This window comes from Odocoileus virginianus, chromosome 21 (genome assembly GCF_023699985.2).
Source record: "Odocoileus virginianus isolate 20LAN1187 ecotype Illinois chromosome 21, Ovbor_1.2, whole genome shotgun sequence".
In the NCBI taxonomy this organism is placed as follows: Eukaryota; Metazoa; Chordata; class Mammalia; order Artiodactyla; family Cervidae; genus Odocoileus; species Odocoileus virginianus.
The window spans coordinates 7,411,673-7,436,085 of NC_069694.1; the positions used below are offsets into that span (position 1 = coordinate 7,411,673).

The 24,413-nt window shown below is 39.6% G+C and overlaps 2 protein-coding genes and 1 pseudogene across 3 annotated transcripts in view; 2 read left to right on the top strand and 1 right to left on the bottom strand.

Moving 5' to 3' along the window:
• Positions 1–13,798, top strand: part of LOC139030200 (protein enabled homolog) — a 70,777-nt gene extending 56,979 nt beyond the window's left edge. Inside the window, exon 3 of the mRNA XM_070452002.1 lies at positions 12,995–13,798. The gene's annotated coding sequence lies outside the window, so the exon portion shown is untranslated. The remainder of the gene's footprint in view (positions 1–12,994) is intronic.
• Positions 13,799–16,602: 2,804 nt separating this feature from the next.
• The window catches only part of SMIM14 (small integral membrane protein 14), a 57,897-nt gene continuing 50,086 nt past the window's right edge, over positions 16,603–24,413 (top strand). The window contains exon 1 of one of the 2 annotated variants that reach the window (XM_070452005.1): positions 16,603–16,881. In XM_070452005.1, the coding sequence (XP_070308106.1) occupies positions 16,616–16,881 (266 nt within the window). In that variant the 5' untranslated portion in view covers positions 16,603–16,615. The remainder of the gene's footprint in view (positions 16,882–24,413) is intronic. The other variant, XM_020878975.2, reaches the window with a different exon arrangement.
• LOC139030277 (U2 spliceosomal RNA) lies at positions 21,309–21,459 on the bottom strand (annotated as a pseudogene).

A 24,413-nucleotide genomic window follows, 5' to 3' on the forward strand; every position in this document is an offset into this window, starting at 1 on the left:
TGACTACCCACTCCATTTGCCTTGACTGGAGAATCCCATGGACAGAGGAGCCTGGCGGGCTACAGCCCAAGGGGTCACAAAAAGTCGGACAGACACTACTGAATTGCTGAATTGGACACTTTCACAGCAATTCTGCTGCTAGATCAGAATAGGCAAATCCACAGAAATAGAATGTATATTAGTAGTTGCCAGGGAATGGAAGGAGGTAAATGGGAAGTGACTGTTAATGGCTATGGGGGTTCTTTCTGGAATGATGAAAATGTTTTGAAAGTAGATAGCTGCACAAATCTATGATTATACTAAAAACCACTAAATTATACACTTGAAAGGGTGAATTTTATGCTGTGTGAATTATATCTCAATAAAGCTATTAAACAAACTATTAAAAAGGAGCTCTTATAGGAAATAGTAAATACTTGAAAGTTTAAATTTCATGTTTTGGGACTTCCCTGGCAATCCAGTGGTTAAGACTCAGCACTTCCATTAGAGGGAACTAAGATTCCACTGGCCAAATGGTACAGTCAAAACAAAAACAAAACTTCATGTTTATATCTCCTGAAAGCTGCTTCATTAACATATTTAGACTTACTTTACTAAAGAGAATATATAGATGGCAAGTGAGCACATGAAAAGATGCTCAACATCATTAGCTATTAGGGAAGTGCAAGTTAATACCATGATGAGATAACACTCCACACCTATTAGAATGCCTAAAACTGAAAAGACTGACCATGACAACTGTCGGTAAGGATATGGAGGAATTAATCCTCATATACTGCTGTAAGAATGTAAAGTGAAACTTCGGAAGTTTGTCATTTTCTTAAAAGTTAAATACACACTCTCCATAAGACCCAACTATTCCACTTATAGGTGTTTACTCAAGAAACATGAAAGCATATACTAATGCAAGGGCTTATATACAAATGTTCCTAGTATAACAGCCCAAACTGGAAACCCAGATGTACGTGGGTAAATAAATCATGGTGTATCCATACAATGGAATGCTACACAGCAATAAAGAGGAGTTAAGTCTTGATACATGAAACAACAGGGATACTCATACTGGGTAAAAGAAGCTAGACCAAAAAGGAGTACATATTATATGGATTCATTTATCTAAAAGTCTAGAAAATGTAAAATAATCTGCAGTTACAGAAACTAAGATGAGTGATTGTCTGGGAAGGAGGGACTGGGATGAAGAGAAGGGAGAGATCACAAAAGCAACACTTTGGTGTTCTACATAAATTAGTTTTCTTGGTTGTGGTGATGGTTTGATTAATGTATATGCATGTTAATTCTCATCAAGTTGTAGTCTTTAAACATATGCAGTTTATTTTAATTTACTTTTATCTCACTAAGATTGTTTTAAAAAATCTTTGATCTTTTGCACAGATATAGAAACTTCTTAATGGAAATTGGCATTGTTTTAGTGAGCCTCACTCATACAACAGATTTATTTATGAAAACTTGTAGTAAGCTAAATACAGATAAACAAAGTAACATTCTTTAAGCATCAAGGAAGCTCTTTGTTCAGAGATTTCTTTTTTTCCAAATAAAAAAAATTTGAACACAAAATGATGATATGTGTGTACATTTCTGAGATTTTATACATGCATAGATTCTTCTCTTTTTTTTGGCCATACAACTTGAAGGGTTTTAGTTTCCCAACCAGGTATTGAGCCCAAGCCATAGCAGTGACAGCTTGAAGTCCTAACCTCTGAACTACCAACCAGAGAGCTCCTTTACATAAGCACAGATTCTTGTAACCACTACCACCGACAGGCTACAAAACAGTTGAACACCTGAAGGAATTCCCACCCGCTGCCTCTTTGTATTTAGATCATTTGCTAAACCTCATCTTGGCTACCACTGACCTGATGCATTATATCTGTTTCTATATTTTAGCTTTTGCCGGAATGTCATATAAAATGGAAACATACAGAATGTAATCTTCTGATAATGGTTCTTTCACTTAGCATAATGCATTTGAGAGTCATCCATGTTGTATGTATCAATAACCTGTTCCTGTTTATTGCTGAGTAGTATTCCATTGTATGGATGCACTACAGTTTATTTATCCATGTATCTATTGAAGAACAAGTGGATAGTTTCCAGTTTTGGACAATTATGTATAATGCTTATACAGATAATTATTTTAAAATTAAAAACTCTTAAAAAATAAAATTAAAAACTCTCTTTGCAGTGTAAATAATCATTATTTCCTTTAATACTTTTATAAAATTTAGTCTTTAGTGTATCAAATTTCCTTCAAGAGGGGCACCTTTGTGCTAATGACACTATGAATACCTAACAAATATCTACAGGTATCTACTTCATATGGCAAGAAGGGCCTTATGGTCAGTCATGTGATGGTAAATGTTTAACAAATGTCTAGGGGTGTATGGTGGACAGAGGGAAAGCAGTCCTTCATTTATGGCGTTTGCCAATTTCTATGGTATAAATATTCCAAATGTGTTAGTTTCAAACTATCAATGTGACATCACTGAACTTGGAAAGAAATGGGCACAATTGGCTCTCATAGGGAAGGAGCAAGTATGAGTTGGTTCCAGCAGAACACTAATTATTGATAATGTAAGTTTAATAGGCACACATGGAAAGAATGGTGGATATAAAATCAGAAATACAGTGTTGCAACATGTAACTTCTGAAAGACTGTAAAGAACTTCCCAAACTTCTGACCCAGTTACTGATCTACAGACCTCATATAATATGTGTTTGTGTTCAGCTGTGTGCAACTCTTTTGCGACCGCATGGACTAGCCCACCAGGCTTCTCCACCCAAGGATCGAACCTGCATCTTCTGTGTCTCCTGCATTGGCGGGTGGATTCTTTACATGGAGCCACCTGGGAAGCCCCTAGTATAATATATTCAACTCTTAATTACTAGGATGATCAACATAGAGAAGTGAAAAGCATGGTTAAATACATTTTTAAATATGATATGGAAAACGTCCAACAAGAAACATGTTTTTAAATTAATACAAGTTACGGATCAATTTTGACAAAATTAAAGAGAAGACCATAATAAATAATCATAATGACCCAGTTTTAAAAGCCACTGGGGATTCCTTGGTGGCTCAATGGTAGAGAATCCGCCTGCCAATGCAGGAGACATGGGTTCAATGTCTGATCCTGGAAAATCCCACATGCCTCAGAGCAACTAACCCTGTGGGCCACAGCTGTTGAGCCCACGCTCTGCAACGAGAGAAGCCACTGCAATAAGAAGCCCATGCACTACAACAAAGAGTAGCCCCCACCCACCACAGCTAGAGAAAGCCTGTGCCGAGAAATGAAGACCTTGCTGTTCAGCTGCTCAGTCACGTCCGACTCTTTGCCACCCCATGGACTGCAGCACGCCAGATTTCCCTGTCCTTCACCATCTCCCGGAGCTTGCTCAAATTCATGTTCATTGAGTCAGTGATGCTATCCAACCATCTCATCCTCTGTTGTCCCCTTCTCCTCCTGCCCTTAACCTTTCCCAGCTTCAGGGTCTTTTTAAATAAGTCAGCTCTTCGCATCAGCTAGCCAAAGTATTGGAGCTTCAGCTTCAGCATCAGTCCTTCTAAAGAATATTCAGGACTGATTTCCTTTAGGATTGACTGGTTTGATCTCCTTGAAGTCCAAGAGACTCCCAAGAGTCTTCTCCATCACCACAGCTCAAAAGCATCAATTCTTCAGCGTTCAGCCTTCATTATGGTCCAACTCTCATATCCATAGGTGACTACTGGAAAAACCATAGCTTTGACTACACAGAGCTTTGTTGGCAAAGTAATGCAGCCAAAAATAAATAATTTTTTAAAAAGATACATTAAATGTTAAGAAAATCACAAATAATTAAGGAACTTTTATTCCTCAGATTTATTTGGATTTTTAAACTGAATTAAAATTTATGAAACTATTGTACTTAGCTGATCCTTGAAATACTTGAAACCACTTACAATAAACTTCATAGGTAGCAATTTTTCTATTAGAATATTTTTAAGTTACTATGGAAACAAGTTGTCCTATTGTTACACTTTAGGCCACTTCTCATTCTTATACTAGCTAACTCAGCTCTCCTTTTCTTCCTTTGTGCATTCCCCAGAAACTCATTTGGCTGTAAATTTCTCTTTAAAGACCTCCCTCCATTTAAGTTTCTTGAATTGGAAAGGGGAATGAGGGAGTCTTTGGAAATATTTTATATCTTGATCTAGGTGGTGGTTACATGGGTATTTACATATGTAAAAATTCAAGCTGTGTACTTAAGATTTTTAACGTGGGTTCCCAGTTGTCCCAGAACCAGCATAGCACTGCATACGATGATTTGCTCATAGAAGGCTCTCAGTTTAACTAAACTGAACCAAGATTGCAGCAGCAGAACTTGACCTTTTACAAGCACTTGATACGTGTTTGTCATCCTTGTTGACAATGATGACTATTTGTGGACTGTGAACCTTCTTCCTGGTCCATGAAACATTTGCCTGGAAGTCAGTTACATAATGATTAACTAAAACTACAGTTATTCCAAATTAGTACTTTCTCTTTCTGTCCTTGAGATTTTTAACTCAAAATGGAAGATTTGGGCAGGAAATGGAACATGTTTTCTTTCTACATTGGGTGGTGTTCATGACTTTGGTTTTACCATCAAAATATTGGTTGTACATAACTGTGCCATGATGTCTATCACTTCCTTTCCACTCTTTCTCTGCTTTAAATGAACTTGTCTGTGCCTCCTGCTCTAAGAGTTTGCTCACACATGTTATTCCCTTGTCAGCCCCCAGCCAGTTGGACCAGGAATAAACTGGTCCAATTGGCTGAACCAGATAAGCTGGGCCAATTGGTTTTTCTCTCCCTAAAATTTGGAATTGAGACTTAGAAATCCCAGAACTCTCTTTCACTGCTTGAACTGGAGATAATATACAGCTGGTATGGGTATGCGTCATATGTGCACTTGTGTATATATGTGGTCATAGGCTGTTGTCTTGGGCTCTGCTATATCATGCGGTACCACGTGACCCTTGGGAATCTTTTTATCATTCCAAACAGTAGAAATACAGAGTGCCTCACTACTCAGCTGACACCTCCCTCTTTCAGTTTTACCTACTCTCTCATGTCTCTTTTTCTACTTCCTAGCAGCATCAGGAGAATGGCTTGGTAACTTTTGGTCCAGAGGTTATCCTCAATTCTCAGCTCATTGAAGCTGATAATAGTTCAGAGGGTTCAAGCACTCCTACTTCATTAGTGATTTTTTTAATTAAAAATTAATTTTAAAATAATTTGATTTAATTAAGTCAAAGACATAAACAGATGGAAAGATATTCCATGTTCCTGGGTGGAAAGAATCAATATTGTGAAAATGACTATACTACCAAATGCAATCTACAGATTCAATGAGATCCTTATCAAATTACCAATGGCATTTTTCACAGAACTAGAACAAAAAATTTCACAATTCATATGGAAACACAAAGGACCCAGAAGACCCAAAGAAGTCTTGAAAAAGAAGAATGGAACTGGAGGAATCAACCTTCCTGACTTCAGATTATGCTATAGAGCTACAGTCATCAAGATAGTATGGTACTAGCACAAAAACAGAAATATAGACCAATGGAACAAGATAAAGAACCCAGGGATAAACCCATGCACCTATGGGTACCTTATTTTTGACAAAGGAGGCAAGAATATACAATGGGGCAAAGACAGCCTCTTTAATAAATGGTGCTGGGGAAACTGGATAGCTACATGCAAAAGAAAGAAATTTAAAAAAAAAAAGAAGGAAATTAGATCACTACCTAACACCATACACAAAGATAAACTCAAAATGGATTAAAGACCTAAATGTAAGACCAGAAACTATTAAACTCTTAAAGGAGAACATAGGCAGAACGCTCAATGACATAATCAAAGCAAGATCTTCTATGACCCAACTCCTAGAGTAATGAAAATAAAAACAAAATAAACAAGTAGGACCTCATTAAACTTAAAAGCTTTTGCACAACAAAAGAAACTATAAATAAGGTGAAAAGACAATCCTCAGAATGGAAGAAAATAATAGCAAGGGAAACAACTGATAAAGAACAGGTTTCCAAGATGCACAAGCAGCTTATACAACTCAATACCAAAAAAGCAAACAACCCAATCAAAAAGTGGGAAAGGGACCTGAAGAGACATTTCTCCAAAGAAGACATACAGATGGCTAATGAGCATATGAAACAATGCTCAACGTCACTCATTATCAGAGAAATGCCAATCAAAACTATAAGAAGATACCTCACAGTAATCAGAATGAAAGTGAAAGTGAAGTCGTGTCCAACTCTTTGTGACCCCATGGACTGTAGCCCACCAGGCTTCTCCATCCATGGCATTTTCCAGGCAAGAGTACTGGAGTGGGTTGCCATTTCCTTCTCCAGGGGATCTTCCTGACCCAGGGATTGAACTCAGCTCTCCCACATTGCAGGCAGATGCTTTACCATCTGAGCCACCAGGGAAGCCCAGTCAGAATGGCCATCATCAAAAAGTCTACAAATAATAAATGCTGGAGAGGGTGTGAAGAAAAGGGAGCACTCTTGCATCGTTGGTGAGAATGTAAACTGATAAAGCCACTATGGAAGATGGTATGGAGACTCCTTAAAAAGCTAGGAATAAAACTACCATATGACCTAGCAATCCCACTCCTAGGCATATACCCTGAGGAAATCAAAACTGAAAAAGACACATGGACCCCAATATTCACTGCAGCTCTATTTATAATAGCTAGAACACGGGAGCAACCTAGATGTCCATTGACAGATGAATGGCTAAAGAAGTGATCAGAGAAATGCAAATCAAAACCACAATGAGGTACCATTATATGCCAGTCAGGATGGCTGCTATCCAAAAGTCTAGAAGCAATAAATGCTGGAGAGGGTGTGGAGAAAAGGGAACCCTCTTACACTGTTGGTGGGAATGCAAATTAGTACAGCCACTATGGAAAACAGTGTGGAGATTTCTTAAAAAGCTGGAAATAGAACTGCCATATGACCCAGCAATCCCACTTCTGGGCATACACACCAAGGAAACCAGATCTGAAAGAGACACGTGCACCCCAATGTTCATCGCAGCACTGTTTATAATAGCCAGGACATGGAAGCAACCCAGATGCCCATCAGCAGACGAATGGATGAGGAAGCTGTGGGACATATACACCATGGAATATTACTCAGCCATTAAAAAGAATTCATTTAAATCAGTTCTAATGAGATGGATGAAACTGGAGCCCATTATACAGAGTGAAGTAAGCCAGAAAGATAAAGACCATTACAGTATACATAAAGAAGTGGTGGTACATATATACAATGGAATACTACTCAGCCATAAAAAGGAACACATTTGAATCTGTTCTAATGAGGTGGATGAAACTAGAGCCCATTATACAGAGTGAAGTAAGTCAGAAAGAGAAATATAAATATCATATACTGACACACATATATGGAGTCTGAAGAGATGGCACTGATGAATTTATTTTCAGGATGGCAGTGGAGAAACAGACATAGAGAACAGACCTATGGACGAGGTGGGAGGAGAGGAAGAAGGGGAGATATATGGGGAGAGTAACATAGAAATCTACAATGCCATGTGTAAAACAGATAGCCAACGGGAATTTGCTGTAAGACTCAGGGAACGCAAACAGGGGCTCTGTGACAGGCTGAAGGGTGGGGTGGGAAGGGAGGTCTGGGAGGAAGGGGACACGGGTGTACCTACGGCTGATTCTTGGTGTATGACAGAAAGCCACAAAATTCTGTAAAGCAATTATCCTTCAATTTAAAAATTTTAAAAAAAATTTTTTTTTTCCTGGCCACACAGCACAGCATGTGGGATCTTAGTTCCCCCACAATAGATTGAACTGGTATCCCCTGCATTGGAAGCACAGAGTCTTAACCACTAGACCACCAGGGAAGTCCTATTAATGACTCTTTTAATGACCCTTCAGTCATTCTCTACCTTCTCTCATAATGTAGCAAGAGAAAATAACTTCACCTTAGAACACTGCATTCCCCACAAAAGGCAACTTTCACTTATTCTGTCTTCCCCTTCTGAGGAAGGGGATAATGGTGACGGTAGCACTGATTTTCCTAACTGGTAGCTCTCACTGGATCCAGTGGGGAGGGGATAGATTTTAAAAGCTGATGTCTTCTCAAACATGAGTGTGTAATCTTTAGCTGTATATCCTTAGCTCTGAGCTAAAAAACAGGATCTCATTTCACTTAAGGTGAAAAATCCCTGATATAAACAATAATATGGGTTGGACTCCTTTCCAATGCTGTTTCATATAATTAGCAGTATAAGTGCCTCATTTCTGGTAATGACTCAAATATATGTATAACACAAATTTTACAAATTTCAGTATTGGTTGGATTTTTTAATAGTCTAGTTCATTACTTTTAACAAACCATTTTCACATATGCTGTGCCACTTAATTGTCTGGGCTATCGCTGATCCACAATCTTATCCAGAGATTACACTGGAAAATTCCAGAGCATCCTGGATTCTTAGTTAAATTTCTAATTATCTTTCCTCCTCAAAGTGCATAGCCTCCTTTCCAGACCCACAAGAATTCTAGTCAGAGCTGATTCTAGATTAAAATCTCTTTTAGGAAAGAATATCTTTTCATCAATTTTATTCCCCCATTAACTTGGCAGGTAGATTATTTCTAACAATTGCATTTGGAATCTGTCTCGGGATTTTTGTACTCTCTGCATATCTACTGTTATTTGCCTTTGTTACAATATGAGAAAAAGCACATCTTAGAATTTAAAGTGTATATATTGATAGTTGGTTTCCGCTACTAAGGGAAAGTTAAATAAGTAGCCCATGGAAGGGGCCCTGTGTAATTGACCCCTCCATGATTCTATTTCCTCCTCCTAATTCTTACAACCTTGGCTAGTATGCCATTTGGACTGTGACTGAAGCTAAAATAAAGGTCTGTGGATTTCCTCATATAGATAATATAATGGTTAGGAACAGGATAGAAGCACTTACAATCCTCTTGTATCTTGACCGTTTTCTTCAAAATTCACAATCCTAAACATCACATTAGGAGGAAACATATCCTGATGGCAGAAGGTGATATATCTTTTAGATAAACTTCAGAGAAAGACTGAAATACATTGGTGACGGTTTAGGTGGAGATTGAGGAATAAAAATAGACATAGCATAATGAATTCCAGAACTCAATTATCTCCTTGTGTGTGTGTGTGTGTGTGTGTGTGTGTGTGTGTGTGTGTGTATAACACGCTCGAGGATGAAGTAAGTAATATCTTCTAAAAAAAAAAAAAATGTTTAGGGAACTTAGCAGTCATACAGAAGCTATCACAGCTGCTGTTCCACATTTATTATTAAACATGATCCCCAAGGTCAGAACTCAGTTTGCCTCTTATTTTCTTCACACTAAATATCTTTCTTTCTTCCCATAAAGTTTCTGATGTCTTCCTTATTTTCCCTCACTTGATCCCCTTCTTCAATTTTTATTACACAAATCCTTGAAAAATCATTCTATTACTTTCTTAAAAATTGGTACAGAGAATATTGTCAATATATCAATTGTTAGATGGCAAAAAATGAATATGTAGAATGTTTCACTTTGAAGTTTTAAATTATGAAAACACTACTCACATTCTCTATCTTCAGGAAATAGTAAGATAGCAGTGAAATTGCAAACTCTTCAAAATATAGGAGTAATTTGATTTATTCCTATAAAAGTGAACCTACTTTCTCAAGATCTATTTCTCCCAAATTTGTGTAACTTCAACTGGCTAACAGTGAGGGTTTTACCCCAAATAATAAAATGGCTTTAACTGCCTCATTAACTTTCAAAAAAGTTGAGCAGCATTGTTGACCAAAATTAATTCCAAATAAATTGTTTAAATATAAAAATTGAAAAGTTAGAAGAAATTTGAACTAAATATTTATTAAATGTTTGGATCTGAATGTTCTTTGTAGCCCTCAGGATTTTCATATTCATAAATGTGCCCCTAGAGCCAAGACGCAGTAGGTATTCCACATATACCTGCTGAAGTGAAGATAACCAGATAACCTTGTAGGCTTCAAAGTAAAAACAACGACGACAAAAAAAAAAAAAAAAAAAAAAAACTGTCTCAAAGGGAAATAGGAGACAATTGACTAAATTTTTAAAATTTAATTTTAGTATATTAAAATGAAAGATAGTGAACTGAAAGAATATTTGAAGCAAACAGGAGAGATGAAGAGTAGAAATAAAAGAGAGTAGAAATCTTTATTAAAAAGCTATTCCATTTATAAGAGCATCAAAAAGAATAAAATATTTAGGAATAAACTTAACCAAGGAGGTGAAAAAGTAATATACTAAAAACTAGAAAACACTGCTGAAAGAAATTAAATACACAAATAAATGGAAAGATATTCTCTATTTACAGATTGGAAGATTTTATATTATTAAGATATCAATACTATCCAGTGATACTACAGATCAATGCAATCCCTATCAAAATCTCAATGACATTTTTTTTGCAGAAACAGAAAAACTTATCCTAAAACTCAGATAGAATCTCCAGAGACCCTGACTAGCCAAACGAATCTTAAAAATGAAAAGAACAAAGTTGAAAGTCTCATGTTTCCTGATTTCAAAACTTAACGGTAGTCAAAATAATGTGGTACTGGCATAAAGATGGATATATATACACAAATGTAATAGAATGGAGAACCTAGGGGAAAAACTCACATGTATAATAAAATAACTTTTTGACATGGGTGCCAAGATCTTTCAATGGGGAAAGAGTAGTCTTTTTAACAAATGCTGGGAAAAATGAATATCCAATGCAAAAGAGTGAAGTCCAAACCTTACCCTACACTATATATAAAAATTAGATGAAAATTGATTAAAGACCTAAATGTTATAGCTAAAAACTATAAAAAAGATCTTAGAAGAAAACAGGTGAAAAGCTTCATGACTTTGGATTTGGCAATAATTTCTTGGACATGACACCAAAAACACAGGCAACAAAAGAAAAAATAAATTGTACTTCATAAAAATATCATCAAAACTAAAAACTTCTGTGTAAAGGACATTATCAAAGAGTGAAAAGGAAAGTCACAGAACGAGAGAAAATATCACAAATCATACACGTGATAAGGGGTTAATATGCAGAACATATAAAGAACCACAACTTAACAACAAAACCACACCCAATTAAAAATGGGCAAAGGACTTCAGTAATCCATTCTCTGAAGAAGGTATACAAATTGATAATTGGAGCATGAAAAGATACTCAACATCACGAATTACCAGGGAAATACAAATCAAAACTATATTGCAACAGCAACTCACACCCATTAGGATGGCTAATATTGAAAAAAATAAAATAAAGTTATAAGTGTTGGTGAGGATGTGGGGAAACTGAAATCCTCATGCACTGGAAAAGGGTCTTTTCACTGGAAAAGACCCTGATGCTGGGAAAGATGGAAGGCAGGAGGAGAAGGGGACAACAGAGGATGAGATGGCTGGAGGGCATCACTGAGTCAATGGACATGAGTTTGAGCAGGCTCTGGGAGATTGTGAAGGACAGGGAAGCCTGGTGTGCTGCAGTCCATGGATCACAAAGAGTTGGCCACGACTTAGTGACTGAACAACAACATCATGCACTGTTGGTGGGAATGTAAAATGATGCAGCCACTGTGAAACAGTTCCTCAAAAAATTAAACATAATAACCATATGATCCAGTAATTTCCCTTCTGGGTATATACCCAAAAGAATTGAAAGGAGGGACTCAAACTTTATTTGTACACCCATGTTCACAACATGGTTATACACAGTAGCCAAAATATAGAAGCCAGCCAAGTTTTCATCAATAGATGAAAGAATAAACAAATATGGTGTGTGTATATATACACACACAACACGGATGACCTTACACTATGCTAAGTGAAATACGTTAGTCATAAAAGGATAAATATTAAACAAGTCCACTTACTTGAAGTACTAAAAGTAGTCAAATTTACAGAGATTTTAAGTAGAATGGTGGTTTCCATGGAATGGGACGAAGGGGCAATGGGGAGTTAAGAGTATAACAGGCACAGAGTTTAATAGGTAAAGGAGAAAATATTCATGAGATAAATGTTGGTAACAGTTGTACAACAAGATGGATGTATTTAATACCACAGAACTGTACCCTTAAAAATGGTTAAAATGGTAAAGTTTAAGTTATGTATATATTTAACCAGTTAACAGCTGATTTGTGTCCAGTCAACTTCATATGTTGAAGCCCTAACCCCCATTGTGACTATGTGGAGACAGTATCTTTACAAGGGTAAGTGAGGTTAAATGAGATCATAAGGACAAGCCCTAATTCAATAGGAATAACATCCTTATAAAAAGAGAAAGACACACCAGAACTGCCTCTGCACAGAGTAAAGGCTATGTGAGGGCAAAGCAAGATGGTGGTCATCTGCAAGCCAGATCTTGATCTTCGAGATTTCCTACCTCCAGAACTTCAAGAAAATAAATTTCTGTTGTTTAAGACATCCAGTCTGTCCTATTCTGTTATGAGAGCTTGAGCAGACTAACATAACCACAGCTTTTTAAGAAAAAAGTCACTAATGATGCTTTGAATTGCAAAAATAATGCATTGATACAGAAAAATTCAAACCATACAAAGGGTAAAAAATCATAAAGGAGACTCTCATACCCCCCACCCCAGAATAACCGATGTGAATAGTTATATCTATCAGAATACTTCATGAGTACACGGGGCATATATATTTGAATTACAAACACTTTCTACTTCTAATGCAAAAATCAAAGTAGGTCTGGATCAGAAAATGAAAATATCTTCAAGTTTGTTAATGCCTAAAACATAATTTAACATATTCATACATTCCATTACCATTATATGTTTAGATTATTCCTAGATTTTTTCTATCATAAAATGTTAATAACTTCCTTACAGTCATTTAAAATTATTTCCATCCTCACATTTTTCAGATCCTAACATACAATGCGCAATTGATGCTTTTGAACTGTGGTGTTGGAGAAGACTCTTGAGAGTCCCTTGGACTGCAAGGAGATCCAACCAGTCCATCCTAAAGGAGATCAGTCCTGGGTGTTCATTGGAAGGACTGATGCTGAAGCTGAAACTCCAATACTTCGGCCACCTCATGCCAAGAGTTGACTCATTGGAAAAGACCCTGATGCTGGGAGGGATTGGGGGTAGGAGGAGAAGGGGACAACAGAGGATGAGATAGCTGGATGGAATCAACAACTCGATGGACATAGGTTTCAGTAAACTCCGGGAGTTGGTGATGGACAGGGAGGCCTGGCTTGCTGCGATTCATGGGGTCGCAGAGTCGGACACGACTGACCGACAGAACTGAACTGAACATACAATGTAACATTATCCTTTCCATTACCATTGTTCACATAGGTTATTTCCCTATTTTTTGCCCATCATATTAATACCAATGTAATTCATGTCTTTATAATCTTACTCTTTTTAAAACTATTTCATTAATTTCCCAGTAGTTAAAATTGGTCAATGGATATGATACTCCTACAGAACTTGATATATATTGCCAACTGATTTCCAAAATGTACCTGCCAACTTACTATCAGCAGTGATAACAGTACCAATATTAGATAGACCTATTTAAAATTATTTAAAATATCTCCCTCTCTGCTGAAAGAAAAGCAAAACCACCCCCCAAAAAAACTCCCAAAATGTTTGTAGTTAAAAAAGGAAATCTTAACTTGCATTTTTTATTACTACTGAGATTGAAGATTTTCAAATAACTATTAAGTCATTTGTGTCTTTTTGTGTGTAACTCATACTCTTTACCTATACACATATTAGAGGCATTAATATCTTTCTTAGTGATTTGTATGAGTCCTTCACATAGCACATTACTCTTTTATTTATCAACATTTATTCCAAATATTTCCCAGACTATTTTGTCTTTTAATTATATATGTCCATTCAACAAATATGTATTCATTATGTTCTAGGTACTGTAGTGGGAATTCTATGTTGTTTTTTAAATTCCTTTATATGGAGAATTACACACATACTTTTTCACTCTTCTTCCACTGCTTAAAATTTTCAAAGGTTGAACTTAGGGCAAAACCCATGTATGATCCTGTCTCACTGTTTGTGTCAGGGCTGGTCCTTCTCTCTCATGAGATTGCAGACGTTACGCAAGGATGCAGTCATCTGATGCTAGACTGGGGATGCAGGATGAGCCCAGTCAAGGCAGGTCCCTCACACAGCTGGTAAACTGATGAGGCTGTTGGTGGAGGCTTTTGCTCCTCCCCACCCGGGTGTCTTTATATATAGGTCTGCTAGAGTGGAGTAGCATGGAACCTTGCTTCCTCCAGAGCAGGCAATCCAAGACACTGAGGTGGAAAGCTGTAATCAATGCCTTTATGACCTAGCCTTAGAAGTCACACACCTTCAGCTGTATTTTACAGGTCAGAGTAGCCCTTTTTCAAAAGGCTGAAGGAGTCTTTTTTCCAGAGTTGAGAATCACTAACCACTGGGGATTATCTTAAAAGCTAGCTATGAAAGATCCTAACATCTTGATTTTCCTGTAATTTACTTTATAAAACAAATACTGATAATTTTGCAATGTTCTGTACCATTCCAATTTTGTAGCACAGTGCTCTCAAACACAGCTGTACTTTCAAACACATATGTGCACATGGGTGCACTCAAGCATATGAAACTTTGTGTTCCACAGATTAAAGACCCTGTGTTACAGAGTCAGCCTCTGAACTTCATTAGGTCACTAGATACCACTTAAAATTCTGTGAATTTGAGTAAACAGAGTTCAAGATGCAGAGTTCAAGAAGCTTGACTCTACCTACCTGTAATGTTAATTAACTAGGAAATACTTAGTGAGTTTACCAGAAACCTTTCATTTTCTAGACATTTTTACCTGTGTTCCCACTTTAATTAAAAAGCTCTTGCCCTTAACGATTTACCTACCTTTGGCTAGACCAGGATTTTCTAAGTCCACATGGCATTTTACGAATGTTTTAAAGTCACAGCAATTATTCCTACATAGGTTACTCTAAAAGAAGTCAAGGCACAAGGAGATTGGGTAAAATAAGCAGCCTGTCATCCCCAAACGACTACCCTTGGGTCTTGCCTCCGCTTAGGGCCAGGTCACTCCCCCAGGCCTGTTTAGTGCACGTGCTCTAGAGCTGTGCTGTCCCGTATGGTGACATTAGCCACACCCAACACTTGAGTCTTGCTCTAAGTGTAAATTCACACCCAATTTTGAAGACTTAGTACGAGGTAAGCATGAATATCTCATTAATAATTTTTACATTGATTCCATGTTTTACCTATACTTTGCATGCATGCTTGCTAAGTTGCTTCAGTTGTGTGGGACTCTTTGGGACCCTATTGGCTGTAGCCCCCCAGGCTCCTCTGTCCGTGGGATTCTCCAGGCAAGAATACTGGAGTGGGTTGCCATGCCCTCCTCCAGGGGACCTTGTGGACTCAGGGATCCAACCCGCCTCTCTTTAAGTCTCCTACATTGGCACGCGGGTTCTTAACCACTGAGCCACCTGGGAAGCCCCATAATATTCTGGATATACCAGGTTAAATAAAAAAAAAAAAAAACCTCTCGCAGATTATACTAATTCGCTGAAAGTGACTCAGCTAGTTGAGGTGATAAACCAGACACCGAGGTAGAAGTCCAGGTTAGGCGAAAAGGTTAATTCAGGATAAGGAAGGCAGTTTCTTACAGCTAACTTTCACCTCTCCTGCACGATAGGCAAATAGGCACCTCTGAGAAACCTTTGAAACTCACACTTTCATTTAACCACTAGTATCGCTTTAATTAAAGTCTGTCCAAAAAAAAAAAAAAAAAAAGGTCTGTCCATTCATGGACCTAAGAAAACAACAGAGTAGCCCGATGTCTTTCCAAAGTGGGAAACTTCTCGGGCCCGTTGTTTAGTGGGGAGACTAAGAATGAGAGAGTAGGAAGCATCACCTTGGTTTAGAAAGAAATGAGGTTCTCAGACCGTACGTATCATCCTTATTCCAGTCCCGAAGGTCAAAGCAACAAAGGTTTGAGCTGACTGCCTAACAATAGCTTTCCTCTTCCAGTTCCCCACTATCGCTCTATCAGTCCTACACTCGCTTTAACACTCCTCTTGAACGGAGTTTTAGCCAGCTTTCCGAAGGCAGTTTGCCTCCGGGACAGGGGATCAATAACTGCCACGTCAGTCATACTTTTTTACGTGTAAGACCAAACCTCGATCTCCAATTTTCACCTGGGCTGAGTGATCCAAAACAATCTCTACAAGTCTCACCAGACACCAGCTTGCGCCCCCACCTACCGCTACCCCCGCTATTCTAAAGACTCCAGGTGAGGAAAGCCATCAGCTCAGGCAGAGGGAGACACGGCGGACGACGTCCACGACACACGAAACAGAACCTACGCGGGCCACTTCAACAAACCCGGGCCTCGCCCTCCCGCACACAACGCCGCGCCCGACCCCTCCCAACCGGAACTGCAACCCGCGTGCTCCGCGCCCCTCGCACCGCGTGACGCTCGCGGTCGCCTCCCCGGACCCACTGGGCAGGCGCGGGTCGCGCGCATGCGCGGCAGGTCGGCTGCCGGGTCTCCAGCCGCTGCAATCTGTTGCGCCGCCGCCCGCGGGAGCCGGCAGATCCGGGTCTCGTGGCTTAGAGTGACGTGGTCAGTCGGATCAAAACAGAGGAGGGGAGGAAGCCGGCGGCCAGGAGCGGCGGCGGCAGCGGCTTACCGAGCAGCCGCAGCGTTCCGGAAGCTGCAGGCGGGCTTTCTGCCGAGGCTTAGTCCGGGCCCCCATCCTCCCCGCCCCGTCGGTTGTTGTCTGGGCGGGTGAGTGTCTCCCACTTCTCCCACCGCCGTTTGCCGGCCCACCTTCCCCTCGCCCCGGTTTTTCCTGGGGGCTCTGGCGGGCTGCGGCGGCTGCGGCAGAGCGGGGCTGCTTCTCGGGCTCAGGGGGGTCCCCGACCGGGCTGGCGACTCTGCACCGGGAGAAGCCCGCTGCTGTCGAGCCCGCGTCCTCCGGCAAAGAGTGGGGTGAAGAGCCTGAGATTTGGCTTTCTCTGCAGGAGACCAGAGTCGGGACTTGGCAGGGAAGTGGACGGTAGCCACGGGTGGTTTTATTTTTAGGGCAAGCAGTCAACTCGGGTGGAGGCGAATAATGGAGTAAAAAGAAGAGTGAGTGAGTCGTAGCTGGAAGGAATCCCTCACAAACCTTGCAATCTTCACTGAATCATTTACCTCTGTTTCTCAGCCCTTGCCGGGTCTGATGTAGTCACCGGGATGCGTCCTTTGTTGTGATGGATGAGACTAGAAAGCTGCCATCCAGAAAGCGGGAGCTTTTAGCCCTTATTGTTTGGTGAATTTAAAGGATTCCATTTTTCTGTTTGTTCAGTACGTGGAACCAGAGCTGACAGTAAATAGGTGGTACCCTTTATTGGAACAGATAAAGTGCGATAAACTGGTTACCGGAGTACCTGAAGTCCGGTGTTAACCATTTAGAGCCAGTTTTCCGAAGTGTCTGTTCGTGTGGGTATTAGGATTTTAGCCACAGTGATGTTCGTTAGCTGGAGAGAGTCAATAGGATGTTTTCAGTTGCCCTAGTTTACAGAATCGAGGATGTGGCCTTAGGAGAATGTCTTGGCTTTGCATAGAGAAAGTCGGATGAGCTTCTTGCTCGTAATACCCGCGTTTAAAGAGATCTTCCAGTTCCTCTGTTTTGTCAGAAACCGTTGGCGGCGTGGAATAACTTGGACGGCGTAAGCCCTTCCAGGGGAAGTCTTGAGACCCTTAGGAGGCGTTGTCATTGCCCAGTCTGTGGAGCCTGCAGAAGATCTGTGTTCCCTTCCACTTTAGATGACCCGCCACGCAGATTCCTCTGGGGTAGCCTGCTTCCAGCCCTGCTACCCTCCGCGCCTTTCCACCGCATGAATGAGACCAGAAGACCAACCCTCTGTTTTGTCCTTAGTTTTTCTAAAGTTTTTTTTTTTTCCTCCAGAGAATTCATTAATTGAGGTGTTTCTTTAGCAAACGGCAAGAAAGAGCTATGTATTAAATTGATTGTCATTTATCAAATCCAGGAAGTCTTGGGAATTTAGGCTACTCCCTTGAAGGGTATATTATGTCCTTGTGTGGTGTAAAATGGACCTCTTCCTAGCAAATTTCTTCCTTCAGCGTGTGCAGTCGAGATCTTTTTTCCTTAATATCACAGTTGGAATGCTGCTGATCGAAACAAATGAAATTATGTTTTCTTGAAGTTCTTTCTCTTTTTTTACTTTTTAAGCTAACCTATACGTAAATGTTTTTGTTTATATGAAATAATTTGTGATAATTGGAGAAAATGTTGATTAAAACAGATAAGTGAAAAAAGAAATAAGTCATCAATATTCTTGCCATCCAGAGACCACCAGAATTTCAGCAGTGGTTTATATCCTTCCAGACTTTTCTGCATTTAGATATTTTATACAAAAATGGTATCATACCTCATGTTCTTCTGTAACCTACTTTTTCACATATTAGCACTTCATTTTTGAGTAACAGATTAAAATTTTTATAGATACTCTTGGACCTTAACTTTTATGTAATATTCTCTTGCCAAACCATAATGATTAAAATCATGGTTTTAAAAGATTTCCTCTCAAATCTCGCATGATGATATTATAAGATTTATGAAATCAGTATGCATTGTGTGACAAACTAAGACTTTGCTTGTTTAACTCTTGGGAAAACAGGCACAGAATAGCCTGAGTTAACACTATGGAAGTTTGAAAAGCTTTTGCTCACTTAAGTGATTTGATTTAGGTAAGGGTTTAGTTCTGTTCCATAGCTCCTGTATGTCCCAAATGTTGACCAGCTGTCCAGGCCTCCGGCAGTAAGGTCCTAGAAGATTTTACTTTATACACTTAATATGCTTTATGAACACTGAGTCTTGGATGTGTGCCTGTTTAGTCCAGTGCATTATCAGTGGTGCCAAAAGAGAAGCAAGGTTCCCTGCACCTCAGCTTCAAAGGATAAGTACTTACTAAAGAGTATCCTAAATATACTAATAACTCACTTGGGTCCCTTAGTCATAAACTTATACATTTGCCTTAAATGGTCATGTTCAATATGTATTCTAGATTTGTCCACTTCTTCCCATCTCTACTGCTCCCAGCTTTGGCAGCTCTTAACCACCTCTCACCTGTCCTACTGCAGAAACCTCTGGTCTCCCTGCTTCCACTTCGGCTTGGTGCATCTGCTTTCCCACAGCCTGAGGGATCCTTTAAATTGGCAGATCGAGTCACCCTTTTGTTGAAAGTCTCATCACATTCAGAATGAAATCCAACCTCTTTCTCAAGGTTTGCCAAGCAGCAGAGGTCTGGGCACGGCCTTCCTCTGTCTCACCTTGTATCCAGATGCCTCGGTCAGTACCCAGGAGTCCGGCCACAGCAGTTTCTTCCTGTGTTCCAGCCGCACTAGCATTGTCCTAGGGACTTGCCAGGTTGGTTCTTGCCTCAGGGCATTTGCACTTGCTCTTGGTGGTTTCAATCTTCTCCCAGATCTTCCTGTAGCTGATTCCATCATGTCATTCAGGTCTCAGTTCAGCTATTGTCTCTTCAAGGAGATTGCTCCCACAGTGATCTCACCATTCTCTCATTTTCTTTATAACATCACTATCTGGAATTTCCTTTGTTTTTCTATTCTGTCTCCTATCCTAGAAATTAAACTCTGGGATAATGAGGACCTCATCTGTCCTTTTCACTGCCAAGCAGGTGCTCAATGTGATGGTTGAATGAATAAACTTGAACATCTGTGTATTACTGTTGAATGTACTGTCTCTTCTTATATATAATTTTATTTATTTGTTTATTGCCTGTGCTGGGTCTTCATTGCTGCTTGGGCTTTTCTCTAGTTCTGGTGAGTGGGGCTGCTCTTCATTGCAGTGGCTTCTCATTACGGTGGTGTCTCTCATGAAACACAGGCTCTAGGGCATGTGGGCCTCAGCAGTTGCTGCAGTTGGGCTCAGTGGCTGCGGCCCCCAGACTCTAGACCTCAGGTTCAGTAGTTGTGGTGCTTAGGCTTAGGTGCTCTCCTGCATGTGGGGCCTTCCCAGACGGAGGACCGAGCCTGTGTCTCCTGCATTGGCACATGGATTCTTTACCAGTCAGCCACCAGGGAAGCCCTGTACTGTCTCTTTTAAACCAGTTCTTTTTATGGCAGAACCCTAATTTTCAGTCTCCTTTTGTAGGGCTGTACCTTGATTCTCCTACATCAGTACCTCTTGATGTTTGGACCAGGAAACAGCCATGTTATACTTTTTGTTCAATCACTAAGTCGTGTCCAACTCTCTGTGACCCCATGGACTGCAGCATGCCAGGTTTCCCTGTCCTTCACCATTTTCTGGAGCCTGCTCAAAGTTTTGTCCATTGAGTCAGTGATTCCATCCAATCCTTTCATCCTTTGTCATCCCCTTCTGCTTTTAGTCGTTCCCAACATCAGGGTATTTTCTGATGAGTCAGCTCTTTGTATCAGGTGGCCAAGATATTGGAGCTTCAGCTTCAGCATCAGTCCTTCTGATGAATATTCAGGATTGATTTCCTTTAGGATTGACTGGTTTGATCTCCTTGCAGTCCAAGGGACTCTCAAGAGTTTGCTTCAACACCACAGCTCAGAAGCATCCGTCTCCTTGAGTTGGCTTAAATTCATGTTCACTGAGTCAGTGATGCTATCAGGCCATCTCATCCTCCGCTGCCCATTCTCCTTCTGCCTTCAGTCTTCTCCAGCATCAGGGTCTTTTCCAGTGAGTTGGCTGTTTGCATCTCGTGGCCAGAGTATTAGAGCTTCAGTATCAGTCCTTCCAGTAAACACTCAGTGTTGATTTCCTTTAGGATTGGCTGGTTTGATCTCTTGCGGTCCAAGGGACTCTCAGGAGTCTTCTCTAACACCACAATTGGAAAGTATCAATTCTTTGGTTCTCAGCCTTCTTTATGGTCCAACTCTCACATCCATGCTTAAGTACTAGAAAAACCATAGTTTTGACTGTGCTCAGTTGCTACAGTTGTGTCCAACTCTTTGCACCCTTTAGACTGTAGCCTGTCAGGCTCCTCTGTCCATGGGGATTCTCTAGGCAAAAATACTGGAGTGGGTTGCCATGCCCTCCTCCAGGGGATCTTCCCAACCCAGGGATCGAACCCAAGTCTTGTATGTCTCCTGCATGTGTCAGGTACTGTGCTAAAAACTTTTAACATGTTTTTCAGTTAACCGTAAAGCAACTCAGATATAGGTGTTCCTGCTCCCTCTTTACAAATGAAAGAACTGAGTAGCAGGTTGGATTTGAACCCGACTCAGTTCTCTTAATCAGTATACCCTACATTGTTTAGAACTATATGCAGTACTTTACACTTGATCTTAGCCAAAAGGCCGAGAAGCGATTATGCAGTACTTTAGTTTTAGTAAGCCATTTTTTTTGTTGAGGGCAAAATAATGTTTTCTGTCCCATTTCCAGTCCTTAATGAAGTTCATTGTTTTTTGGTCTTTGTGCCTGAAGTTGCACAATTGGTAGATGATCTGAAGAAACATTCTGTAAAGACTCCTACGTCTTCTTGCTCTGTTGCATTGAGTTTTCAGAGCCTACCTGGTTTAAAGTAAATTTGAGGTATTTTCTCCTCCTTAGGCATTACCTTGCATTCCACACACCCAGAATCTGTCACTTTTCTACCTTCTCATATACTTATTTGAATTCTTCATACATTTTCTTCATTGATTTGGGTGTTATAATATTTGGACTACCATGGGATCATCATAAACTGAACAGATTTCTCACTATAAGACCCTTTCCAAATGAGTTAAAAGTACTGAATTTGATCGATGCATTGATTTGGGGGGCTTCCCTGATAGCTCAGTTGCTACAGAATCCGACTGTAATGCAGGAGACCCTAGTTGGATACCTGAGTCAAGAAGATCCGCTGGAGAAGGGATAGGCTACCCACTCCAGTATTCTTGGCTTCCCTTGTGGCTGAGCTGGTAAAGAATCCTTCAATGCAGGAGACCTGGGTTTGATCCCTGGGTTGGGAAAATCCCCTGGGGAAGGGAAAGGCTACCCACTCCAGTATTCTGGCCCAGAGAATTCCATGGACTAGTCCATGGGGTTGCACAGAGTTGGATACACTGAGCAGCTTTCACTTTCACTTTGGTTTGGGGTGGTGAGGATACTTCATCTAGAGAAGTACTGCGTGTCTTTCTTCTCTTCCTAGCCTTGAAACCTGAATAGCTATATTTACCTGTGGAAGCTCTGGTCACACATGATCTTTAGCAGAGCTCTGTCGTAACCCATCTTGGGCTTTTGTAAATAACCCTGTGTGGCTCTTTTCGCTTCACTTTTCACGTTCAGTTGTCTGTGGCTATTTGGCTTATTTGATTGGGAGGCCCATGAGGTCGGGGAGGACCGATTAACAACAGTAGGCTTGTTGATGGGATAAATAAATGAAGAAAAATATCAACTTTAACTGTATCTGTAAAAAGCAGTGCATTGCTAAAAGGCAGTATTTGTAAAAATCTTTTCCCATATAGTTTAATAAGACTTAGAACAAAAACTTCAATAAAAGATACTAAGTTGTCTACATTGATAATTAATGTAGACATTAATTACATTTTTTTTACAATTACATTGTAATTAATATTGATATATTAATATGTGAGTTGTAAAGATTTTGCAGAAAGTAAGCACTCCCGACAGTTATATTGTGGCTTATATTAGAACTTTTTTAAGATTGTAAAACTTCTTAGGCAAGTATACTACGAGCTTATAAGCAAAGGTATTCTTTTGGTGTGTGCTTACGTTCGTGTTCATATTTTCGTCCACATAACAAGGGCTAACCATCTGAATTGGTTGTATGCACATGGTAGTAGATCCTACAGTAAAGTAACAGTTTGGGCACTTCAAAGCGATTTTATTTTTTTTTTTAAGCGATTTTAAAAGAAGGCTGAAAATTATTTGTGAAATTAAAACAGTTGCCTGTCTGAATCTCAGTAGCAATGACATTACTGTTCATGGAGTCTATATGCTAGTCTCTTGACTTCCATTACATACTATATGTTTAGCTTGCACATAAGCCCTCCAAGTCAGACGTTGTCACCCCCAGTTTACACTGGAGGAAACAGGCTCTGGTTAATAAGTTGCTTAAGGTAAAGCCGCTTGGGACCTGTGGGATTCAAACTCCCTTTTCTTTGGCCCAGAATTCATACACTTTATGTCACAACGTTGACTAGTCTTTTTGTCTTACAGAATCATGGGAGCTATAATAAGCAAAGCTACTTGTTTTAGCTGTCAGATTATGCTACTGGAAGTACTTTCAGAAATTGTTTTGTTCTGTTTAAACCTAAATTGGATATGCATGTCTAGTAGTCCCTCCTTTAAAAAAAAAGAAAAAAACATGCTTGTTACTGAAAAGCTTCAAAGGATAGTAATATATAAAACCAACAACAAAAGTTACAATCCTGTACACATATTTCCTTCCAGTCTTTAACTTTTAAAATTCATCTTTGGTAAAACTGAGATGTAATACTCATATAAGCTTGTATTCTTTTTGAGGGGTGGGAGTGGGGTCAGCATAGTGATCTTTTTACCATGGCCTTAGAAAATAACTAAACTTGATTTTAACTGGCTGCATCTTATAAAACATTTTGAATAAACTGGTTTACTTGAAGTTTTCACATAACATTGAACATGAATGTAGTTTCCAGTTTTCACCATTATAAATAATGTAGTGAACCATGGCTTTAAATAGCCAACCAACCAGTCTTAATTATGTAAAGAAACATCTTTACATTTTAATGACTTGAAATGTGATTTTAATCGTAGTTCAGCAAGTATATACAGCATATATATACTTGCAATCCTAGAAAATTTACTTGAGGGTTGTTTGTTTTTTATTTTAATAATTAAAAAATTTTTGGCTGCGCCAGGTCTTCCTTGCTACACACAGGCTTTCTCTAGCTGCGGTGAGCAGGGACTTCTCCAGTTGTGGCGCACAGGCTTTTCATGGCAGCGGCTTCTCTTGCAGAGCATGTGCTCTAGAGTCGGGCTTTAGGAGTTGCGGTACACGGGCTTGTGACCTCTCTGCATGTGGAATCTCCGTTGATTAGGGAGCAAATCCATGTTTCCTGCATTGGCAGGTGAATTATCACTAAGCCACTCAGGGATGCTCCTCCATGAGGGTTTTTTAAATAGAGGTAGCCTCTGAGAAGAAAGAGTACTTTTTTTTTTACTTCTGTGGTTTTTTTTAAACTTCTGTATTTGAATTGTAAAAGTAGAAATGTGATTGCTTTAAAAATTTTAAAAAGAAAGGGTATATTTTTCTAAACTAAAACCAGTTTTAAGGTTTATA